Source organism: Gigantopelta aegis, chromosome 4, assembly GCF_016097555.1.
Source record: "Gigantopelta aegis isolate Gae_Host chromosome 4, Gae_host_genome, whole genome shotgun sequence".
NCBI lineage: Eukaryota > Metazoa > Mollusca > Gastropoda > Neomphalida > Peltospiridae > Gigantopelta > Gigantopelta aegis.
In genome coordinates this window covers 85,238,092-85,259,231 of record NC_054702.1, presented here as the reverse complement: position 1 = coordinate 85,259,231, position 21,140 = coordinate 85,238,092, and the positions used below count along the sequence as shown (strand labels likewise).

The window sequence follows — 21,140 nt, the reverse complement described above, 5'->3', positions numbered from 1 at the left end:
TTCAATATTATCACATCTGAAAATATGGCGCAGTTTCGCTTTCGTTTATAATAACCAGGTGATTTAGAGTCATATTGACATTTATTAAGTTCGAGTTAAACTGAAAGAAAAAATTAATAGCATATCTAAGCTGTGTCGGTACAAGATGGATTCAGTAACTATAGACCTATGAATCTTTGTGCAGTGTTTGAAGCCAACGTCTATTCAAGAACAACCTCTCTCCATCACGACGATACACCTCTGATACCCACTTCATCTGGTTGACTGCCAGTCTCAAGACCTTCTTGACAAATATTAATTACAAATGTATTTCTGTACACGACAGAGTCCGTAAAATACTGTCATTCCAATAAAAAACAACAATAAACGCAGCAATCTTTCAATATTTGGGCATCTTTATGCCAACCACATTTCGATAATTAAGCATCTTCACACACAAATTTTTTGTCCAATGATAATATGCCAGAATGGTGAGGTCATTGAAAATTGAAGAATATCTTGGAAAGAATCCATTTTTTTTAAAATTTGATATTACATTGTATATCACAATGGTGATACAACTAAATCGAAAGCGTTACTTCCTGCAGACTGTCTCTAAAATCATATTTTAAGTAGACTTTTAAGATGATTAAAAATTAAAAAAAGATATCTCCATCTTTTGATATTGTTAATAGGTCCCGAGGTTCATGGAGGTAGACCGAATATTTCTGTCTATAAAGCTACATAATTTCACTTTTTATATTTAGCTGGTTTTACCTTGAACATAAGAATTAAATATAAAATAGACTCATTTTGTTTTAAATAAATAAAATATATGAAACGTAGCTTTACAGAAACAGAAATATTCCGTCTATCTCCATGCACGACAGATTCTGGTTTGATTGAACATCCTAAAAAATACGTACGTGTGCATTTAGGATACTAATATAGAGTTACAGCTCAACTAGTAATTTCACTCGAAAAACGTTTGTATGATTGTACAAAGTTTAAGATGATAAAAAAAGCATTTCATTACCTCTGCAGAATGACCACTATTACTGGTTAGAATTAAAAATAAAATTATTTTGTAAATCAAATCATACAAGTTATTTTACTATTCCTATGAACAGAACACGGAATAAATAGATAAACACAATTTCGATATATTCGATATACAAACAGCCATGAATAATTGATGTCCATGTGTGGTTCACAATCACTTGTTTACTCCCAAAACAATGTTAAAATTGGGAAAGAAAACAGTACATTGTAGTGAATAACAAAATCAAAATCAACGAAAATTAACTTCTGTAATTTTGACTTCGATTTTGGATTCGTGACAGAGGATGGCGCCTCACGATTTACTCGTTACCTTCACGTGATGTTTATGTTGTCTGTTTGGTAACTTGTATCGTCTATTTCTGGTGACAAAATGTTATTGTCGGCATTTGATTGATCATTTTCAGAATCACTAGATTCGGGATTGACTTCGTCATTTTTCTCAGTTTTGATGTCATCATTTTGATGGTCGCCATCTTGTTTTCCATCTTCTTCCTTATCATGTTGCTGCTGCGCATGTCTCCATTTCATGCGCCTATTTTGAAACCAAACTTTTACCTGGGAAAAAAACCCCTCATCTTTAAATGTTGTGTTTTCAGTTTGAAAATAATCCATGTTCAATGTATAAAATACGTTTAATTTATATCTTAAATTTAAACCTAAGTTCATATAACAATAAAAATGTTGTCATGCATTGACTTTATTCCAGATAACTAAAGACTAGCTAAAATGTTCACATCAGAGTAGGAGAGATATTCACTTCATAGAGAATAAAATAGTTTAAAATCATTCACAAGAAATGTGATATCAACCATGCATACAAAAAATACGCCTCTCTTAAAAGTGAAAATTAATTAGACATGACACAGTGACAAATTTGATTATTTCTCAGATGGTTCCCATGTATATAACGGTCAGGATTATTATATGGTAATACTAGCTCAATTGACGACACAGTAATAAGTTGCTTTGGTATAAGCCTATTAATTTTTAATTGTAAAATTCTAGTTTCAAATTTATAAAAATACATATATGTTACATGAATTTTTTTTTTTTTTTAAACTACATTCACCCCTACGTGTCCAGATAAAATATACTAACGAAAATAGAAAGAAAGAAAGCAACATTAAACAAACAAAAAATAATTTCGATCGACTTCTTTTTCTAATTAGGGACGATTTTGTTTTTTAAAGGACCTAATTTAGATTTTTGGTGGGTTTTTTCTTCTTTTTTCTTTCTTTTTTCTTTGGTCTTTTTTTAAACTAGGCCTACCGACTGAAAATAAAAATCCATACCATATTTTGAAAGTATATTTGTATGCTTTGAATATTTAGGTGCAAAATAGACCATTGTTCAAAACTTTTGTTTAAATTTTCACTAGGATCTGGAATTTGTTTGTTTATCATCGTTACTAAGCCCAATCAGCAGCAATAGTATAATCGTTCGCATTTGATACTAACATTTAAAATGTGTACAAACTAGTAACGAGTAGAAGCAAATGATATTGGAAACAGAAGACTTGCATTCTTTAAATTCATTATAAAAGTTCTGTCATTACGATACGGCAAGCGAGTGTGATACCGTGAGTTAAAGCTTTTATCTGGGGTATATTGTTTATTCTGTGACCATTTAGAATAAATCTTCAGCATTATTATTCTCTTTTTTTTTACCATCTAACGTCATTCTTCGATAGTATTAAAATATACTCGCTATCTATGTCATACAAAAAATACGAAGAGTATTGCTTTCCATTTTAAAGGAAGTGTCCTGAGTTTGCAATCATCGTAAGATATTCCTAACGGAGCCATTTGGTGACTAAAATTACATGCTATGATATATTTTCTCTTTGGAATGACAGTGTCTGCACAAACAACGTGTTTGTTGTCGTTCTAATGTTTGATTTTACCGGACTTTACTTCCCAATAATTTTGTACGTGCCAAAAAATTATATATTACGAAGTATAATGAAAAATGACTGCTACAAACATTAGCACACGACCAAAAACACATTTGGTAGATACTACATGTATACGAGTATTCTATAGATGAAAATGTATTTAAAATGTAATTTTAGTCGGCACGAAGGCTCTGTTAGTCGGAAACATGTTATAATGGCTGCAAACTCAGAACAGTCCCTTTAAAAACGAGAAGCGGTCTGCTATTTCACACCGGCCTCGGACTTAAGGCTGGTAGATGCTTGGTTCGCATACTAGTACCGGCTCCTACTCAGAGCGAGTTTAAAGACTTAATAAGTAGGTGTGAGACCACTACAACGACTTCTGTAGATCACTAACCATTAAGAACTAACCAGACAGATAGCTCAGATAGCTGAGATGTGTGTCCAGGACTGCGTGTTTGAACCTTAATTAGATAGAAGCACGGAAAAAAATATGAGTGAATTGAAATGAATGCTATTTCACTGGTTCGTATTAAGTTGGGTTGTTTTTAAATGGTAACACACGTATATGTTATGAAGGCCACTAACAACAACCGTTGATAGCAATAATACACCGGTTTATTACAACCGTAGTTGTGTTTGTATTTTGCATTAGTAAATAATGTAATGTGGTAAGGCGAGCTTGCTAAATTACATTCTCACACTTAAAATGAATAGACGATTCGCAGATAAAACACGTGTCGTTTTCAATTATAGTCTGAGATTAATTTACTCTGATTCTGAAAGTGTTTAAAAAGTGAATGGCTTGTTAAGTAGGAGTATTAATGTGACACGACGTTGAGGGTGGGGATCCAGACTCGTTCAATTAGGATTTCAAATGGTGGTAAGTCAAACTCACCGTGCTGAAGTGAAACACGCGCTGTAGTTATCAACAACAATTAACAAAGTTATGTTTGTAAGCTGTTTCGTCCTTCCCGACCTCTCGTTTTATATAGAGTTTACAATTAATAGAACAGCACGTCGGCGGTACCAGTGTTAATGTTTGGTTTATTTAACAGAATCATCACTAAAGTACATTAATTAATTAATTTATTTATTTATTACTTATCAGCTATTGGATGAATTAATTATTAGCTATTGGGTTTCAAACATTTGATAATTTTGACCGTCTTCAGAGGAAATCCTCTCTTTTTTCATCAGCGATGGATCTCTTACATGCACAGACAGGACAGCACATAACCCGGCATTTGAATTACCAGTCTTCGGGTACTAGATGGGAAGAGGGAAACCCAAATGGGATTCGATCCTACGACCCAGCGAGCGTTCGGCGATATCAAAGTCTACATCTCATTATATATACATATATATATATATATATATATATATATATATATATATATATATATATATATATATATATATATATATATATATGTCTACGTGCAACAACTAATGTGATTTTTAGGGATGGGACGTAGCCCAGTGGTAAAGCGCTCGTTTGATGCGCGGTCGGTCTGGGATCGATCCCCGTCGGTGGGCCCATTCGGCTATTTCTAGTCACAGCCAATGCAGCACAGCTGCTATATTAAAGACCGTAGTGTGTGCTATCCTGTCTGTGGGATGGTACATATAAAAGATCCCTTGCTACTAATAGAAAATTGTAACGGGTTTCTTCTCTAAGACTGTCAGAATTACCAAATGTTTGACATCCAGTAGCCGATGATTAATAAATCAATGTGCTCTAGTGGTGTCGTTAAATAAAAACAAACTTTAAAAAAAAATGTAATGGGATTTTTAAAAATAATAAAATTTAAGGCTAGTTCAGGCCCTGTCCGGATCCAAAACTGAATTATTGGCACTTTACTAACCTGTGCGTCTGTAAGACCTAGCATCGCTGCTAGCTGCCGTCGGTCGGGTTTTGTCACGTATTTCTGGACCTCAAATCTCTTTTCAAGACCTTTTCGCTGTAAGTTAGAGAAGACGGCCCTGGACCACGACCGTTTTCGTTTCGGTTGGTTTGTCACGCCGTGGTCTGCACTCAGGATGGAATAGGGTCCTGCAATAAGAATATGCTTAAGTAAAGTAACAATTCCTGTGCTTCTGTCCCATCAACCCCCATAATAAAATGTCTGGGTTAGTCCTTGGATAAATGGAAACATGTAAAGAGGTCTAATTAACGAGCTACTCTCGATTCACTAATGTCAACCTAGGGAGACACCATAGCATCATAGAAGTCTAATTAACGAGCTACTCTCGATTCACTAATGTCAACCTAGGGAGACACCATAGCATCATAGAAGTCTAATTAACGAGCTACTCTCGATTCACTAATGTCAAAACCTATACTAGCTCTGGAACTTTCTTTTTGACCGACCGTTCAAAATTGCGCCCAATTTCCTCAACCAAATTTGCGCAGGGTCCGCTAGTGTTCACCTGTCCACTAGTGTAACAATGAACACTAGCGGTTGCAATGTTGACCGCTAGTGTAATAATTTAAAATGTTACAGTAACAGTCAACACAGTCGACTAATTTTACTACATCGACCGTTAGTGTAACAACGCCAACGATTAGAACAGCAATTAATTCATTTAATTATTGAATATTCTTGTCCGTGTATTGGATCGATAACTGGATTCAAAACCAGTAGATACTTGGTTCGAACCCAGCGATAGGCTGTCTGGGCGTTTTAGGACAGGACAGGACAATATTTTGCCATGCTTATGTCCACCAAAGGTTCAAGCATGCCCCCCATGGGTACAGAATCCGTCTTCAAAGGACGAGTCCCAAAGTCTGAGGGTGTACCCAGGGTGGGAGAGGGCGTTTTAATTGCCAGCGCCATTTAAATAACTTAGTGGGTTGATCATCATGTTCATAACTGATAGGTACTGTGTTCGAACCAAACCAGAGGCTATGTGGATGTTATGATATATACAAACTTCCAGCTCAATATCTTGACGCATTGCAAAGAAAAGTCTAGGAAAAGGCTGACGGACAGACTGACAGATGTTGGAGACAAAACCTATAGTCCCCTCCGGTTAGGCTGGTAGAGGACTACTAAACACCCTTGAAAAAGTAAAGTTTGTTTTATTTAATGACGCCACTAGAGCACATTGATTTTTATCTTATCATCGGCTATTGACTAAAACACCCTTAAATTCTCTCTTGTACAACAATAGGTTTTGATAATGAAATTTATTTTTTTATTATTTGTTGCAGTACGATATTGAATACGATGTGATGTTTCTTTCGCATTTCATTGATATAAATTGACTAAATCAAAATAATGTCCAACATCAAAACCAGTTATGTGAACACTAACGGTCGACATTGTACATAGTTAACCGTTAATGTTCACGTTGTTACACTAGCGGTCAACATTGCAACCGCTATTAACGTCAATTTTGTGAACACTAACGGTTGCGGACCCTACAGCGCACTTTTTCTCTTTGGCATAATACTTTGCGCCATTAAAAATTCCATAGCACCACCCCCCCACCCCCACCCCCGCCTGCTACCGACCTTGGTCGGGATGCTGGTACTCCCTTGCACCTGCCAGTGCAGGCGGTCCCTCCTCCCCCCCCCCACCTTTCCTGTCCTGGACGGAGGAGCCGGCCGAGGTCGGCTCTTGTGCCCAGGACAGGCGTGCGCTACAACAGCTTGTTCTGAATGTGGACGTAAAGCCCTATGACCTGACCTGACCTGAAACATGTATACTAAGTATTTAAACACTGGAGTAAACATAAAATAATCGAAGTTGTCAAACGGCGATTGTATCTTTTTGTATTTTGACATAACGTTACAAACTTATAAAAACTTAAGTTAATCTTTCAACATAGCATTATATGTACTCTAGGTTGTTAAATGAAGAACATTAATAGGTTTCCTAATAAATACAATCCTCGTAAACAGTCTACATTACATAGGTGTCGGAAGCGGGTGGGATGGCTGGAGGAAGCGCAATCGGACGCCAACACCCCAACTCTGAGTAATATACATCTCCCCAGTTAAAAGATGAATGAACAGAGATGTCCCACCACAACCCTCCAGTTGTTGACATTTTCCGACGTCTATTCATCAAAGGCATACATTCACGGATTTAGAGGGCCTTATTTCACAAAATAACTGTTAAGTTTATGCCATCAGTTAATTCTACCCAAGTAAATCTGAGTAAGTGCATATAGCATTCCGATGCATAACAGGGTTTTTTTCTAAATGTAGGATTGACGATTGTATGCTACTCAAATATTAAAAATCTGTTAATACATATTGTTTCCAACCCCAGCTGATGAAGACTATTTTGTGTAACGACTCTCGTTACAAAGGTCGTGTGTTATCACTGTAGAATAATTAAGTGATGGGCCAGTTTCTAGCTGTTGAACGTTATCCCCATCTGAATAATAACAGAAGTATACAATGTGTCAAATAGTGAAATCGTATCCAACACTTTATCTCGATAGTACTTACAATGCGTAACTCTATACATTACAGTTTACCTCATAAATTAACTCGTTTGAAGCCAAGCAAGACACACACACGTGTACTCGGTTATAACATATAACATTTATCTACATCACTTTAGTTACATTTATTTTATAAAACATTTTTTATTTTTTTATTTACATTTATGTGATAAATTTTAGTTAAAAACAAAAACAGAAGAAAAAAAAGCAAAAAAAAAAAAGCGTGCATGGCAGTCATTGGTATCGCAGACGCCAACACAGTGTAAAAAATGCCATATAGGATAAAGAATGGCAGCAAAGGGATATTTTGCATACACTTTCGCACAGACAGGATAGCACATTTATACCACAGATGGGGAAACCAAATACAATAAAATAATAATAATAGAAATACTGAGTCTACCGATAAATTCTTCAATCTATGGAAGCTGCAGTTGAAAACAATATGACGAGTTTTGTGTAAAAGAGCATTAAAATAATAAATTTCACACATTCCCTTCCTCCCATTCATTACATATTTTGAACAATATTACAACTTAAAAATCTTTCAACTTTTTCATAATGTTTGGATCTGCAGCTAATAGTCTCTCTCTCTCTCTCTCTCTCTCTCTCTCTCTCTCTCTCTCTCTCTCTCTCTCTCTCTCTCTCTCTCTCTCTTTCTCTGTAGCGGGTTTCCTCTCTAAGACTATATGTCAGAATTATAAAATATTTCACATCCAATAGCCGATGATAACTAAATCAATGTGCTCTAGTGCACTGCCTCTACATGGACAATTAGACAACACGGAGACGATTATCACACAGTGACAATATGTCAACATTCATGTAAAACATGCATGTTAAAACATGTAAAACATGCATGTTAAAACATGTAATCAAAATAGTATAATTTTAAACAAAATTGTCATTTCAGAAAATATAAAACATACTTTCAGATAATATAGAACCAACTTTATGGCAGGCATTTATCTAAGACTGTTCTTTCTTTTTTCACTTACATTTTTATTTGTTTGCACCACTTTTTATTACATCAAATTAATTTACATACAGTTATATAAAAATATTACAAAACCAATAAAGTTTCAAGAAATTGTGGCTGCGTCTCTGTGTGTGTGTGTTGTGTGTGTGTGTGTGTGTATGTGTATATATATATATATAACATCACACACACACACACACGTATGTATGTATATGTATGTATATATATATATGTATGTATGTGTATGTATATATATATATGTGTGTGTGTGTGTGTGTGTGTGTGTGTAATGTTTTATAAAATAAATGTAACTAAAGTGATGTAGGTATAATAATTTAAATTTATAATCATTTGATGAATTTATTTTGTTCTTAAAATATTAATATGAATATGGTTGATGTATTAAAGTACGAGTAGGCGTGTGTGATCATATTTGGGGGAGGAGTTATCATATACCTGGCAGCATGTCTGACGATCCATTAACGGGATAATGGGGGGGCTGAAGGGCGTGTACAGCAGACAACGTTGACGGAAAGGCGAAGTGGGCGTGGCTTGTGTAGCCTGCCGAGTTTGATGGATAAACGGAGCAATGGACGTAATTTCTTGTGGGTGTCGACTCCAAAGCTTTCTGGCGACTTTCTACAATGAAAACAAAGAATAATAAATAATTAAACAATAAGAAGGGAAATGTTTAATTACAAGCAAAATATCAATGACTGAACTTATATTTAATGTTTCCATGTTTTATTTATTTTTAATTTGTGGCTTAGTTTGTTGGCGTGTGTGTGTGTGTGCGTGTGTGCGTGCGTGCGTGCGTGCATGTGTGTGTGTGAAGTTTAGTTGCTGTTTTTTTGTTTTTGAATAATTGCACTATTTTAAGTCATTTATTACTATTAATTTTAGAGTGTGGGATTGTTGTTTTAAATAAAAAATTATAATACAATATGTCAGCAATTTTTTAATGCAGTATAAAATATGTATGTTAAAAAACATGCAACAAAGACTTAATAATTCTAAACAAAATTGTTCTTTTAGAAAATATAAAACCTACTTTCAGTAATATAGAACCTACTTTTTCTTTCTGTTTTCCTCTTTTTTTTTTTCTTTTTTTTTTGTTTTATCTTGATAAAGATCTACAACGAATAATGACATCACTTTTTAATCCAACAAGTTAATTTACATAAAGTTGCATGAAAATAGTACATCTGTGTGTGTGTGTGTGTGTGTGTGTGTGTGTGTCTGTCTGTCTGTCTGTCTGTCTGTGTGTGTGTGTGCGTGTTTCTGCTTTTGTTTCTGCTTGTTTGTTAATTTGTTGTTGTTTTTATCACAGCTTATAACTAATTTACTTAGAACTGTACTAAATTATTAATACAACTGATTTGTGTTGTTGTTAATATTATTATTATTATTATTATTATTATTATTATTGTTGTTTTTAGAGTAGGATTTTTGTATGTTTAATAAAAGATCCATATTTTATCAAAAGTAAAATAAAGGATATGACAGAATAATATACAGAGGTTTTACTAGAGTGTGTTTCGGTATCGTCAGTATCATATACTAGTATTAGGAATAAAAATTATACATTATGTTTATTCGAAGTACTATGTATATGATATTGACGATACTGAAACACACGAGGGTAATAATCTCTTTGTCATATAATCTCAAAGTTAATACGACGTATTTTTGTAAATTGTATACATATACAACTATAATTTCAGTCAGCCATCGATCGATATTCAAATGCGGTGTCGTTTTGAATGGGAACGACGTCGGAAGTCGTTATATAAAAATAAACTAGTGCATGGCGGTTTTTTGTTTTCATAACGCTGGACAACTTTCAATGTAAAGTTGCCATTGACATGTTTTTGTATGACGACTGTTGATGCATACATCAATTCTGGAGTGACCTTGATTAATTTACATCTAATTTGCAAAGTTATCAAATTCTGAAAATATGTGATCTGAAAAATATCACATACTTTGATTACTTTGATATGCTAGCTGTTATATGATAAAATAGAATATTACGTTAAAAATACTTCGCTTGTTTCGAATTAATATGCTTTAATAAAAGTGTATTATTAAAAAATACATATTTGAAAGGTTTATTTTTCAATTCGTAATGATTTTAAGGTTATTTTATTAGCTTCGCTATGACGTTCGTCAGCAGAATTGTTCTAATACCGATTTGTCTGACGTCCGTCCGTCCGTTTGTCCATCAAAGCTTCATTTGAAGACTATCTAATTCTTCTCCTACACTTTTGATTGCATTGTTGTAAAACTCGGTACAATTATCCGCTGATCCACAAACTAGTAGAGAAATATTTTAGAAAGTTTGAATTTTGTAATTTTTATTAAATGTACATGTATTTAAAATTTAAATTGAAAATGTTAAAGTCTATATTCTCCTAGAGTTTTAATCGGATAGTTCTGAAACTTGGTGCAATGATTTTCTGGGGAAGTCGTTCCCAAACTGGTAGAGAAATATTTCGAAAGTTTTAATTTTTAAATTTGTATTACATACAAAAAATTTAAATAGAAATTTAACATTGAAAATGTAAAAGTATATATTCTCCTAGAGCTATGATTGAGTAGTTTTGAAACTTAGTGTACATTTTTTCAGTGATGGTCTTCAAAAACTATTAGAGAGATATTTAAGAATCTGTGGAAAAAAATTATTATTAAATTTGAACATTTTAAAATAGAACATTGAACATTTATATATTATTCTACAGTTTTGATTAGATACTTCTGAAACTTAGTATAGGTATTCTCAGGGGCAGCTTTCTTCACAAACCAAATGTTTTGGAATTATTATTTTTAATTATTTATTAAGTTAAAAACATTTAAATAGAAATTTAACATTAAAAAATGAAAAGTCTATCTTATCCTAGAATTTGGTTGAATAGTTCTGATTTATCTGGGGCAGTCTTTACAAACTAACAGAGAGATATTTTTGATTTTCTATTAAAGGTTTAAAATTTAAATAAAATGTTAACATTAGATTGTCCTTACAAACTACTGAATTATCTACCACTGATAAAATTGAAAATTAAACAGTGAATTTTTATAGATCGATAGGCCTCTTGTCTAAGTAATACAATCAGTTTTTAAAATGCTAATGCCACTGGCCAGGGGCCCTTTTAGGTTGTTCTTTTATCAGCGAATTGCACTCTACCACAATTTGTCCTGCTGATCATTGCTGTACCAATATTCCAGTTTGGTCATGTCCGATTTCTCAACCTTTTACAAAATCGTAGATCCGTCCTTTATGTAAACGCGATTTTTTTTAATTATTTTTTTTAAAACGTTTTCTCTCTCTCTTTCTTTTTTGTTTTTGTCTGTCTGTTTGATCACACAGATAAAGTTACGATAAAGCAAGTTTTGTTATTATTATTATTATTATTATTATTATTATTATTTGTCTTTTGGCTTCATCACACAGTTAAAGTTTGCGACTTTTACCGAATATATAACCTATTTTATTTCACATATAAAATGTAATTTCAAGTTTTGCCGAGTGTTTTCATTTGCATATTTCCACATATATGTGATTCCAACTTTAAGGATGCGTTTTTTTCACAATGAAATTCTAGTAACTGACATAACTAATTTGAATTGTATCAGTCACACTTTTAAAATATCTAGAAATTATTATTCCATTAAAATAGTATAACAACATCCAAAACACAATAATGAGTAATAATAAGGAATAATAAAAAATATAGGAACTATGCATTTAAATCCAGAACCAAATATGTAATGACAATCTGTGACGATTGTCATTTACAACGTAAATAAGTTCTTTCCTCTTTTTTTTTTAAAATGGGATAATATACAAATAAGCATGAAAAGCTGCGGTTTCAAATTATTAAGTATGCTTCATATTAATATAAATCATATTATAAAACGTCTATAAATTGTCTCCATACCACTCATTCCCATTTTAATTTAAATCAGATTTTTAGAATGGTGCCCTGGAAAGCAGTTTAAAGTAATCATTCTTTTATATTATAGGAAAATAAGAAACCGTCGATTTTTATAGTTATGTTTCTAATTGCATCACTTGAATTTATAAACAATATTTATTTTTATGTTATACGGTTTAGAATAAAACTATCGTAAATTGCATTTTTGAGATACAATGTATCTTCATATGGGCACACTCTATTTACCTTCACACAATATAATAACACAACATAATAAGTACACAAAAACAACAATCAGAATGACTAATTGCGAGAAATATATAAAACGTCTTTTTTATCTGTTATTTTGTAAATTATTATTATTTTTTTTTAATCAACAAGTATCTGGCGCATGTACGGGGAGTCGAAACCTCGTCCCTACTCGAAAACGATTTTTAAATTATTTTTTTTCAAATATTCATATACATGTAGAATGCAGAAAATAGTTATTTCTTCCTAATTGTCCAACATTTTCGAGAAAGCCCGAACCCCAGTGCTTTAGATTTACTATGGGAGTCAACACAATTCAGCTAAATTTTAAAATAAAAAGTCTTACATACCACATAGTCATTAGAAAATAATATATTGCAAACTAATTGAGTTTTTATTATTAATATACATATTTGTTATTGTAATTGTAACGAATTTATGGCGAGTAAAATGTTTTGGCCCATTAGCCAAAAATGTGTAAGGTATTAAAACGCATTATTTGATTGTACAGTTGTACAGTACAGTTGTTCATTGTAAGAAATGACTTATTTTGATCCAATAATGACTGTAGTGTTTATATACATCTAATATTTTCAGTGTAACACAAATACATTAGCATTTGACATGAAATACCTTACTTACAGTATGCAGACAGTAGCATTTTAGGACATTTAGGTGGGGGTTTTTTTTCTTTTTCTGGGGTAGCATGTCACCAGACCCCATAGAAACTTGTGCTTTGCGCCGCTCTCAATCTCAGATCACCACAATCTAGACTCCACTCTACACAATTTTCTACACACGTACATAGATAGGCCTAATATTGGTTTTAAATATTTAATTTTGATACTAGATCTTTGAAACATTTATATATGAATTTTTATTTTTATTTATTTGTTTGTTTGTTTGGTGTTATTTATATTTTTTAAAATTTTAATAAATATGCCAGTTTGAGACCGAATTTATCATTCAGATAAATTTATTCCATGAATTTTGTTTTAACTTATTTGCGTTGTTTTGTTCCATTTCAGCGGCGGATATAGAGGTGTGTAACACGGCACCGACCCCCCCCCCCCCTTTTAGTAGAGAACAGCACCCTAACAGCGATGTTCATGTTGTCTCAGGGGGGCTGGACATAGCCCGATGTTAAAGAGTTCGATCGGTCTAGGATCGATCCCCGTCGGTGGCCCATTTGTATATTTCTCATTCCAGCCAGTGCATCACGACTGGTTTATCAAAGGCCGTGGCATGTGCTATCTTTTCTTTGGGATGGTGCATATAAAAGATCCCTAGCTATAAATGGAAAAATGTAGCGGGTTTCCTCTCTAACACTTCTTCGTCGTCGTACGCTCAGACAGGGACCCCAGTGGTTCGAACAAAAGCTGCTGTATTCCGTAGGTTCTCCAAGGGGCCACTACATGTCAGAAGTACCAAATATTTCACATCCAATAGCCGATAATAAATAAATCAATGTGTTCTTGTGTTGTTAAACAAAAACAAACAAATAAACTTAAGATAATTTTACACCATGAACAAAATATAACTTATTTGCGTTATTTTCTTCTATTTCAGCAGCGAATTTAGAGGTGTGTGACACGGCATCGACCCTCTCTTTTAATAGAGGACTTTTACCCTACCAACGTTGCTGATGCTGTCCCTTGCTCATATTTAGTTTTAAACATTCCAGCCAGCTCTTGTCTGAGTCCACTGCAACTACGTCCACAATGAGACAGCACGGAGACGACCATCACCCATAGATGGATATCAAAGTGACAAAAGTATCCCCATTTCCACTTCTCTTTCATAAACATTAGTTACTTCGCATAAATAAAAATGACAGTTATTTATAATAAAATTGATAACTCGCGAACTGCACGTGCAGGATGATACACAAGGAAAACGTCAGATGTGCAAAATGTGTCTAAAGTTTCAAAATATTTATCACAATTTATTCGAATTCCGCGGAAAAGGAAATGCTAATCTTTGATGTGCGTGAGTAGTGCGGTTTTAACGTGTGTGGTATGATTGTCTCACGAGAAGATTTCACTAAACCATGTTTGTCATCGCGTCAAGATGTTTGGCTCTGTTTTCCGCCGATGAAATGCACATTTTAGTCCCCCATCTCCAGTTTGGGTGTGTTGTTGTTGATATTAACAAAGATTAACAGCTTTGATGATACATTTTGACAGCATTATCACTGGGTTTCCACAAGCTGACATTCTGATATGACGGAACGCACTAGCTAAACCAAACGTTTTCAAAACAATTTCTCATGAAATCTATTGTTAGTATGTGTTTTTATTTGTCGGTTTTCTTAACGTTTTACTATTTAAAAAAAAGTATGGTTATTCACAAAATGTATCTATTGATAGAATGTCCTGTATTTGAATAAAATATAATTAATTGCATTTAACAACTGGGCTTCTAGCTTACTAGATCCTTCCATAATACATATAATTATCGGCGACATTAATATATTTCCAATTTGAAATGAAAAGAGAATGGAATAATATGTGATGGATTAAAGAGGTTTACTACCTTTATAAAACTAATTTAACAATATAAACATTAATCTGCTGTGAATTCCAACAATAATTCATGAAAAGGAAACGTATTATATCTTCGGTCTATTATTAAACTATATACTTCTTGAAATAATACATACGATTCACAATTCTTCCCTCTTTTCCTATATCTGGTCGGTTTAAACAGAGTTCTGGACTTAATTAGACTTTCCCTGGTGTCATGAATCGATTTCTACCCCCCAAACCTTTCCTTAAATTCAGCCTGCTTTAATATACAGTATAGCACATTTCGTGAGATTCCTGTTATGACAGAGCTCTATATATATATAGATTATTATAAAATATTTATTTGCTAACATAATTTATATATTTATTGTTTTATTATGTTTAACTTTCACACGATGACACGCTGCCTTCATAATGGAAGTAAACTAAACATTATGTCATTACTTATTCACCTTCTTTTATTTGCTTATTTTTAATAAAATTAAACTTTTTTAGTTTAATTTTAAAAAGCCTTGTTAACAGTATTGTTAACTATTTAATAATAGAAAATATCGTTTTAATCAGCTCTATTTCTATTTTATTGTAATACACAAGCCTTCTGTGGATGTTCTCAATAAGGGCTATATATATTCTAATTTAAATATACTAGTATTTTAAATTATTCATTGGTATGCTTTTAACATAAAGATCTAATACAATATATTTGCAACTTAAACATATTTGTATACATTTATAATAGTTTTGTTACAGATCCAGTTTCAGCTAGGAAAATCGAAATGCAAATTAAATATTACCTTGCAATATTGGTTACAAATTGAGGCGTAATATTTATTTATTTTATGCATTTATTTGCTTCATTTTAACAATTGTTAAATTGCAAAAAAAAAATTCAAATAGTAATATAATTTGAATTTTGATTTTTTTAAACAATTAATAATATATATTTATTTTTATATAAAAAAATATGTAACAAATTATAAGTAACATATGCATATTAATTTTTAAATATTAAAGTTTATGTAAAAACTAAAAATCACCTTTTTCACGTTTTATCTTTCCAAAATCTTCGGAGAGTATTCTGCTAATTCCAAATTTCAGCTGACCGGTTGCGTGTGTCGGAATCTCTCTCCGTTCACTCTCCTTACCCCGGGTGTGAAACGCCGAGACGCCTGTGGTACACAACGCCTGTAGATGTGCTAGACCTGAGGAGTTTGGCGAAAGCGGCGGGGACGGTCTCGGGGTGCCGTATGTAAAGGCAGGGGTGGAGTAGGGGTGCGACACGGCCCCTGAAGCTGGGTGGAGAATTTCCGTCAGGTTGAAAGAGTGCTGCCCCTTCTTGAAAACTGCATTCATGTGATCTTGGTTGAGAGACGTCCAATAACCGATTCCGGGTGGGGTCGAAATACAGTTCACATATGTACTTAAATACATTTTTTTTATCAGTTTAAAACTGCATAAATGTCACTTTTTAAATATAATTCCGTAATAAGTCGATGACATCTGAAGCATATTTTATATAAAAAAAAGTAATATTTTAAAAATATAATTGAAGTGAAGTTACTTTTTTTTTAAAGTTTTCTTTTATAAGACTAAAAAATATGTTAAACCTTCAACTAAGGTCAAATATGTATCCAAGTTAGAAAAGTCCGTCTGCTTCTTGAGAAAGTTTGTATAAGACCCCACGTGTGAAGGCATCAAGAATCGTTATTGTTAAACCGCTCTGTGATTGGTCGACAAAATGTAGATCCATTTTATGAAGGCAAACGCTATCAATTAGAAAGTAATTATCGCGTTATCGCGCTCGAGTAGCGAGCCCGCATTGTGTGCGGTGTTCCTTACGCAGCTAATTGTATCACGTTCATGTCATACAGAATTAATCAAACGTCTATGTCACGGGTCTGAATCCCATCACATAAAATATCAGGTAAGTTTATACAGTCAGATTATCCTGGTGGTTTGCCGACGCGGCAGAGAAACCGCAGATGTCGAAATCAACTTGGAACCGCAGTGACGGCTTTGAAACCTAGCATCTGTATTGTGTATACATATATTTATATATATACGTAGTACATTTTGGGTGTATTCGTTTAGTCATCGCAGTGATAAGCAGATTATAAAATAAATTTTACTACCAAGTGAAATGTAAATATCGTACATTTATTGACGTTTGTACAAAGTTGTAAAGTGCGGACATTCCATTAAGATAAAAATGGAATTTTGCTGTACGGAAAAAAATAAATATAGACTTTAATATTATTTTCGTTTTAAAGAAGTAATTTACAGAAGCTAGATGTAATTTTGTTTATTATTAAGTAATATGTTTTAACAAAATTCAAAAGACGTATATTTCCATTTTTCATTGTTGGCAAATTAAATCTATTTTGTTAAAATTATTATTAAAATTTAAATTTAATTAATTTTGAAAAATTAATGAATTAAACTAAATGCTAAAATACCAAACAGCACACACACACACACACACACACACACACTCAAAGTAAAAGTTGATTTGTTTAACTACACCACTAGAGCACATTGATTTATTAATCATTGGCTATTTGATGTCAAACATTTAATAATTTTGACGTATAGTCTTAGAGAGGAAACCAGATATATTTTTACATTAGTAGCAAGGGATCTTTTATATGCACCATTCCACTGGCAAAATAGCACATACTACGGCCTTTGATATACCAGTCGTGGTGCACTGGGTGGAACGAGTAATAACCCAATTGTCCCACCGACGGGGATCAATCCCAAACCGACCGCGCATCAAGCGAGCGCTTTACCACTGCGCTACGTCCCGCCCCACACATACACATATATACACACATACACATACACACACACATACACATACACATACACATACACATACACACACACATACACATACACATACACATACACATACACATACACATACACACACACACATACACACACACACACACACACACACATACACATACACATAAACACATACACATACACATACACATACACATATACATATACATATACATACACGGTTACAAACACGTAAGAAATAGTAACCGCTAACTAACGATATAGCGATTTGAAAATAAAACATTATTTCATCTGCAGATATTTATTAAAGCAAAATGTTAAAATTATGAAATAGAAAACGTAAGACATAGTTCACACGAAGATAGGTTGGTAACTCTGGTTTTGTTGCCGTTCTTATTATTAACCTTTTTAAAAATGTGTTTTTGTCTTTGTTATATTTAATTTATAATTATTAATCTCCAGTAAAGAATCTCCTCGGGAGTGGCTGTCCTCCTACAGACGAGGCACTATATTATAGAGATTCATTGAATCAAACACTATTTGCCTAATAAAATATCCATTAGACTCTACATTGTGCAGAAATACGGCGTTGGTCGCATATTACGGTTTTGTCGTTCAAATTTATATTCATTTATAATTTTATTATAAGTTCTTATTGGTGTTGACTATAACTCATTTTATATTGCTTAATCATAACATTCTAATAAGTTTCAAATGTCTATTAAAATAGAGCATTATAATTTAACATCACGTCGTTCCGCGGTCCACTGGTAATCGTGAAACACCTCCCCGCCGTAAATCACGCTACTTAATTGAAAATGTTTCACAAATCCATGTTAAAATTGTCGAACAGACCCTGCTCTTAATTAACTAGTTACCGTCAGAGTGTAACAAGTGTCACTTGCAGTGGGGGCCAACAGCGCCGCGTTAACCCACCGTTATTGGTGTGGGTCTCCTCCTCTGGCGACCACGATAAGCCCCTCCCCATGGGAGCGGCGCGTTAACACAGTTAATTCAGTTCAGACGAGTACATGACAAAGTGTTATTCACTGGGCTGTCCGTGACCGCGGTGATACACTGACGCTGATTGGTTATTTGTGTCATTTAAATTTTAAACACGTGTCCTTACAGTTCTTTATAACGCTAATATTTCTAAATCAAATAATTTTATTGCACTGTCTTTAGAGGCACATGCATTGGCACTGACCGGAGGTGGGCGTGAGGAATTTGCCTTCAAAATGTTGAAGGTTCCCTTAAATATAAACGTTGGGAAACACCACAAACAACAACAACCCCCAACCCAATCTCTAAAAAAGAACCCAGATAATACAATTTATCAGAAGGATCTTGCCTAACATAATCAATTTCTTAGTCTACTCTTATATACTTATTCTACTTAACTTACTACTTGTTGACTTTTTTTTTTTCTTTTCTTTTTTTTTTTGCTCCAATTTCAACAAAGTAATATTCCAAAGCTAGCAACAAAAATATTTTCTTATTAGTCACTTACTGCTTCCTCTCTTGTTATGTAGTTGTCACATCCACGCATGCAATCATCAGGACCAAAGACTATTTAAGTTGGTACAGCCATAGGATCTTCTGGTGGGTTTTTTTCGACTGGTATACGCACGCAGAACTCAATATTATCTGTGTTGTTATAATGTACCAAAATATTCTATCAATACACTTTTAAACCAATATTTGTGACTGAAATATGGCACGACATTGACCAGTGAGTGAAACACGTATAATTCTAACTACAATAATGTCACTCGTTATTTTTTTTTGATTTTTTTTTTTTGATTATCATATGAGAGAGTTGTATAAAACATATCAATGTATTGTGAGACGAAAGTATAATGAATAAAAATCAGAAACGCCTGAACCAGCGGTGGGGTCCAGGCGGATCCCATATGTACGGATTAGTAAGTTCTGGCAACAGTACCGATGAGAAAGAAAGAAATGTTTTATTTAACGACGCACTCAACACATTTTATTTACGGTTATATGGCGTCAGACATATGGTCAAGGACCACACAGATTTGGAGAGGAAACCCGCTGTCGCCACTACATGGGCTACTCTTTCCGATTAGCAGCAAGGGATCTTTTATTTGCGCTTCCTACCGGCAGGATAGCACAAACCATGGCCTTTGTTGAACCAGTTATGGATCACTGGTCGGTGCAAGTGGTTTACACCTACCCATTGAGCCTTGCGGAGCACTCACTCAGGGTTTGGAGTCGGTATCTGAATTAAAAATCCCATGCCTCGACTGGGATCCAAAACCAGTACCTATCAGCCTGTAGACGGCTGGCCTAACCACGATGCCACCGATGCCGGTAGGTACCGATGAGGGTTAAAAATATAAAAAGAGCTTTCATTTATTTAGCTCTAAAACTTCTTGAAAACACCAATATGCTACCCTTTGCGATTAACAGCGTTTATGCACAAATGCCCAGACAGTAGAGCACACATCATTGTCTTTAATATACCAGTCGTGGTGTACTCGTTGGAACGTGAAAAAGTCCAATGAGTCCACCGAGAGGAACAATCCTACAACCCATACTACTGAGCTAGAATTCCAAATCTTAACACTTATCCATAATTATATAAGGATATTCTGGTTTTAACAAAATTGGCATAATATTAAATTTCAAATCAGAAAAATATTGAAATAATAATAGCAAAGACAATATTACTTAAAGGGACATTCCTGAGTTTGCTGCAATTTTTTAAATGTTATCCACTAACAGAGACTTTTTAACAATTATTGTAATTAAATATCAAATATATTTTTCTGCATAAAATATTAGTGGCTGTATATTAAACGTGTTTCTGATCGTTCTAATATTTGAATTAGGTTAAATTTCATTTTATTTCTTAAAATATTTTTTTCGTACGTACGACATTATTTGAAGACAAAATCAGTTTCGGCTTCTTACAAATATTAAGACGACCAGAAACACATTGAATAAACAAGATACTAACTTTCTAAACAAAAAAATATATTTAATATGTAAATTTAATCGTAGAAATATTTTATTAGTCGAAACATCTTACAATCCAGCAAACTCAGGAATGTCCCTTTAAGAGGTGGAATAACATTTGTTTTACATAATTATGGTCTTGTAAAATTTATGCAGTTCACCCCCTTCTTTCCCCTCTCGGTCTGTCTGTCTGTATGTATGTGTGTGTGTCTGTCTCTCTCTCTCTGTCTGTCTGTCTGTCTGTCTCTGTCTCTGTC

General features: G+C 33.6%; 1 protein-coding gene across 1 annotated transcript; it reads right to left on the bottom strand.

Moving 5' to 3' along the window:
• Positions 1-434: 434 nt before the first annotated feature.
• Positions 435-16,440, bottom strand: LOC121370038 (H2.0-like homeobox protein). Its single transcript, XM_041495135.1, has 4 exons — positions 16,125-16,440; positions 8,832-9,014; positions 4,804-4,991; positions 435-1,596 (listed from the first exon to the last, which is right to left on the bottom strand). Exons 1-4 carry the CDS (start codon positions 16,438-16,440, stop codon positions 1,354-1,356), a joined length of 930 nt encoding a protein of 309 aa, XP_041351069.1. The 3' UTR covers positions 435-1,353.
• Positions 16,441-21,140: the final 4,700 nt, after the last annotated feature.

Excerpts from the sequence above, each read along its gene's own strand:
- LOC121370038 (XM_041495135.1), bottom strand. The coding sequence starts at position 16,440 with ATGAATGCAGTTTTCAAGAAGGGGCAGCACTCTTTCAACCTGACGGAA. Across the intron at positions 4,992-8,831 it reads ATCGTCAGACATGCTGCCAG|GACCCTATTCCATCCTGAGT; the intron begins GTATATGATAAC and ends TTCTTATTGCAG. Across the intron at positions 1,597-4,803 it reads TAGGTCTTACAGACGCACAG|GTAAAAGTTTGGTTTCAAAA; the intron begins GTTAGTAAAGTG and ends TTTTTTTCCCAG.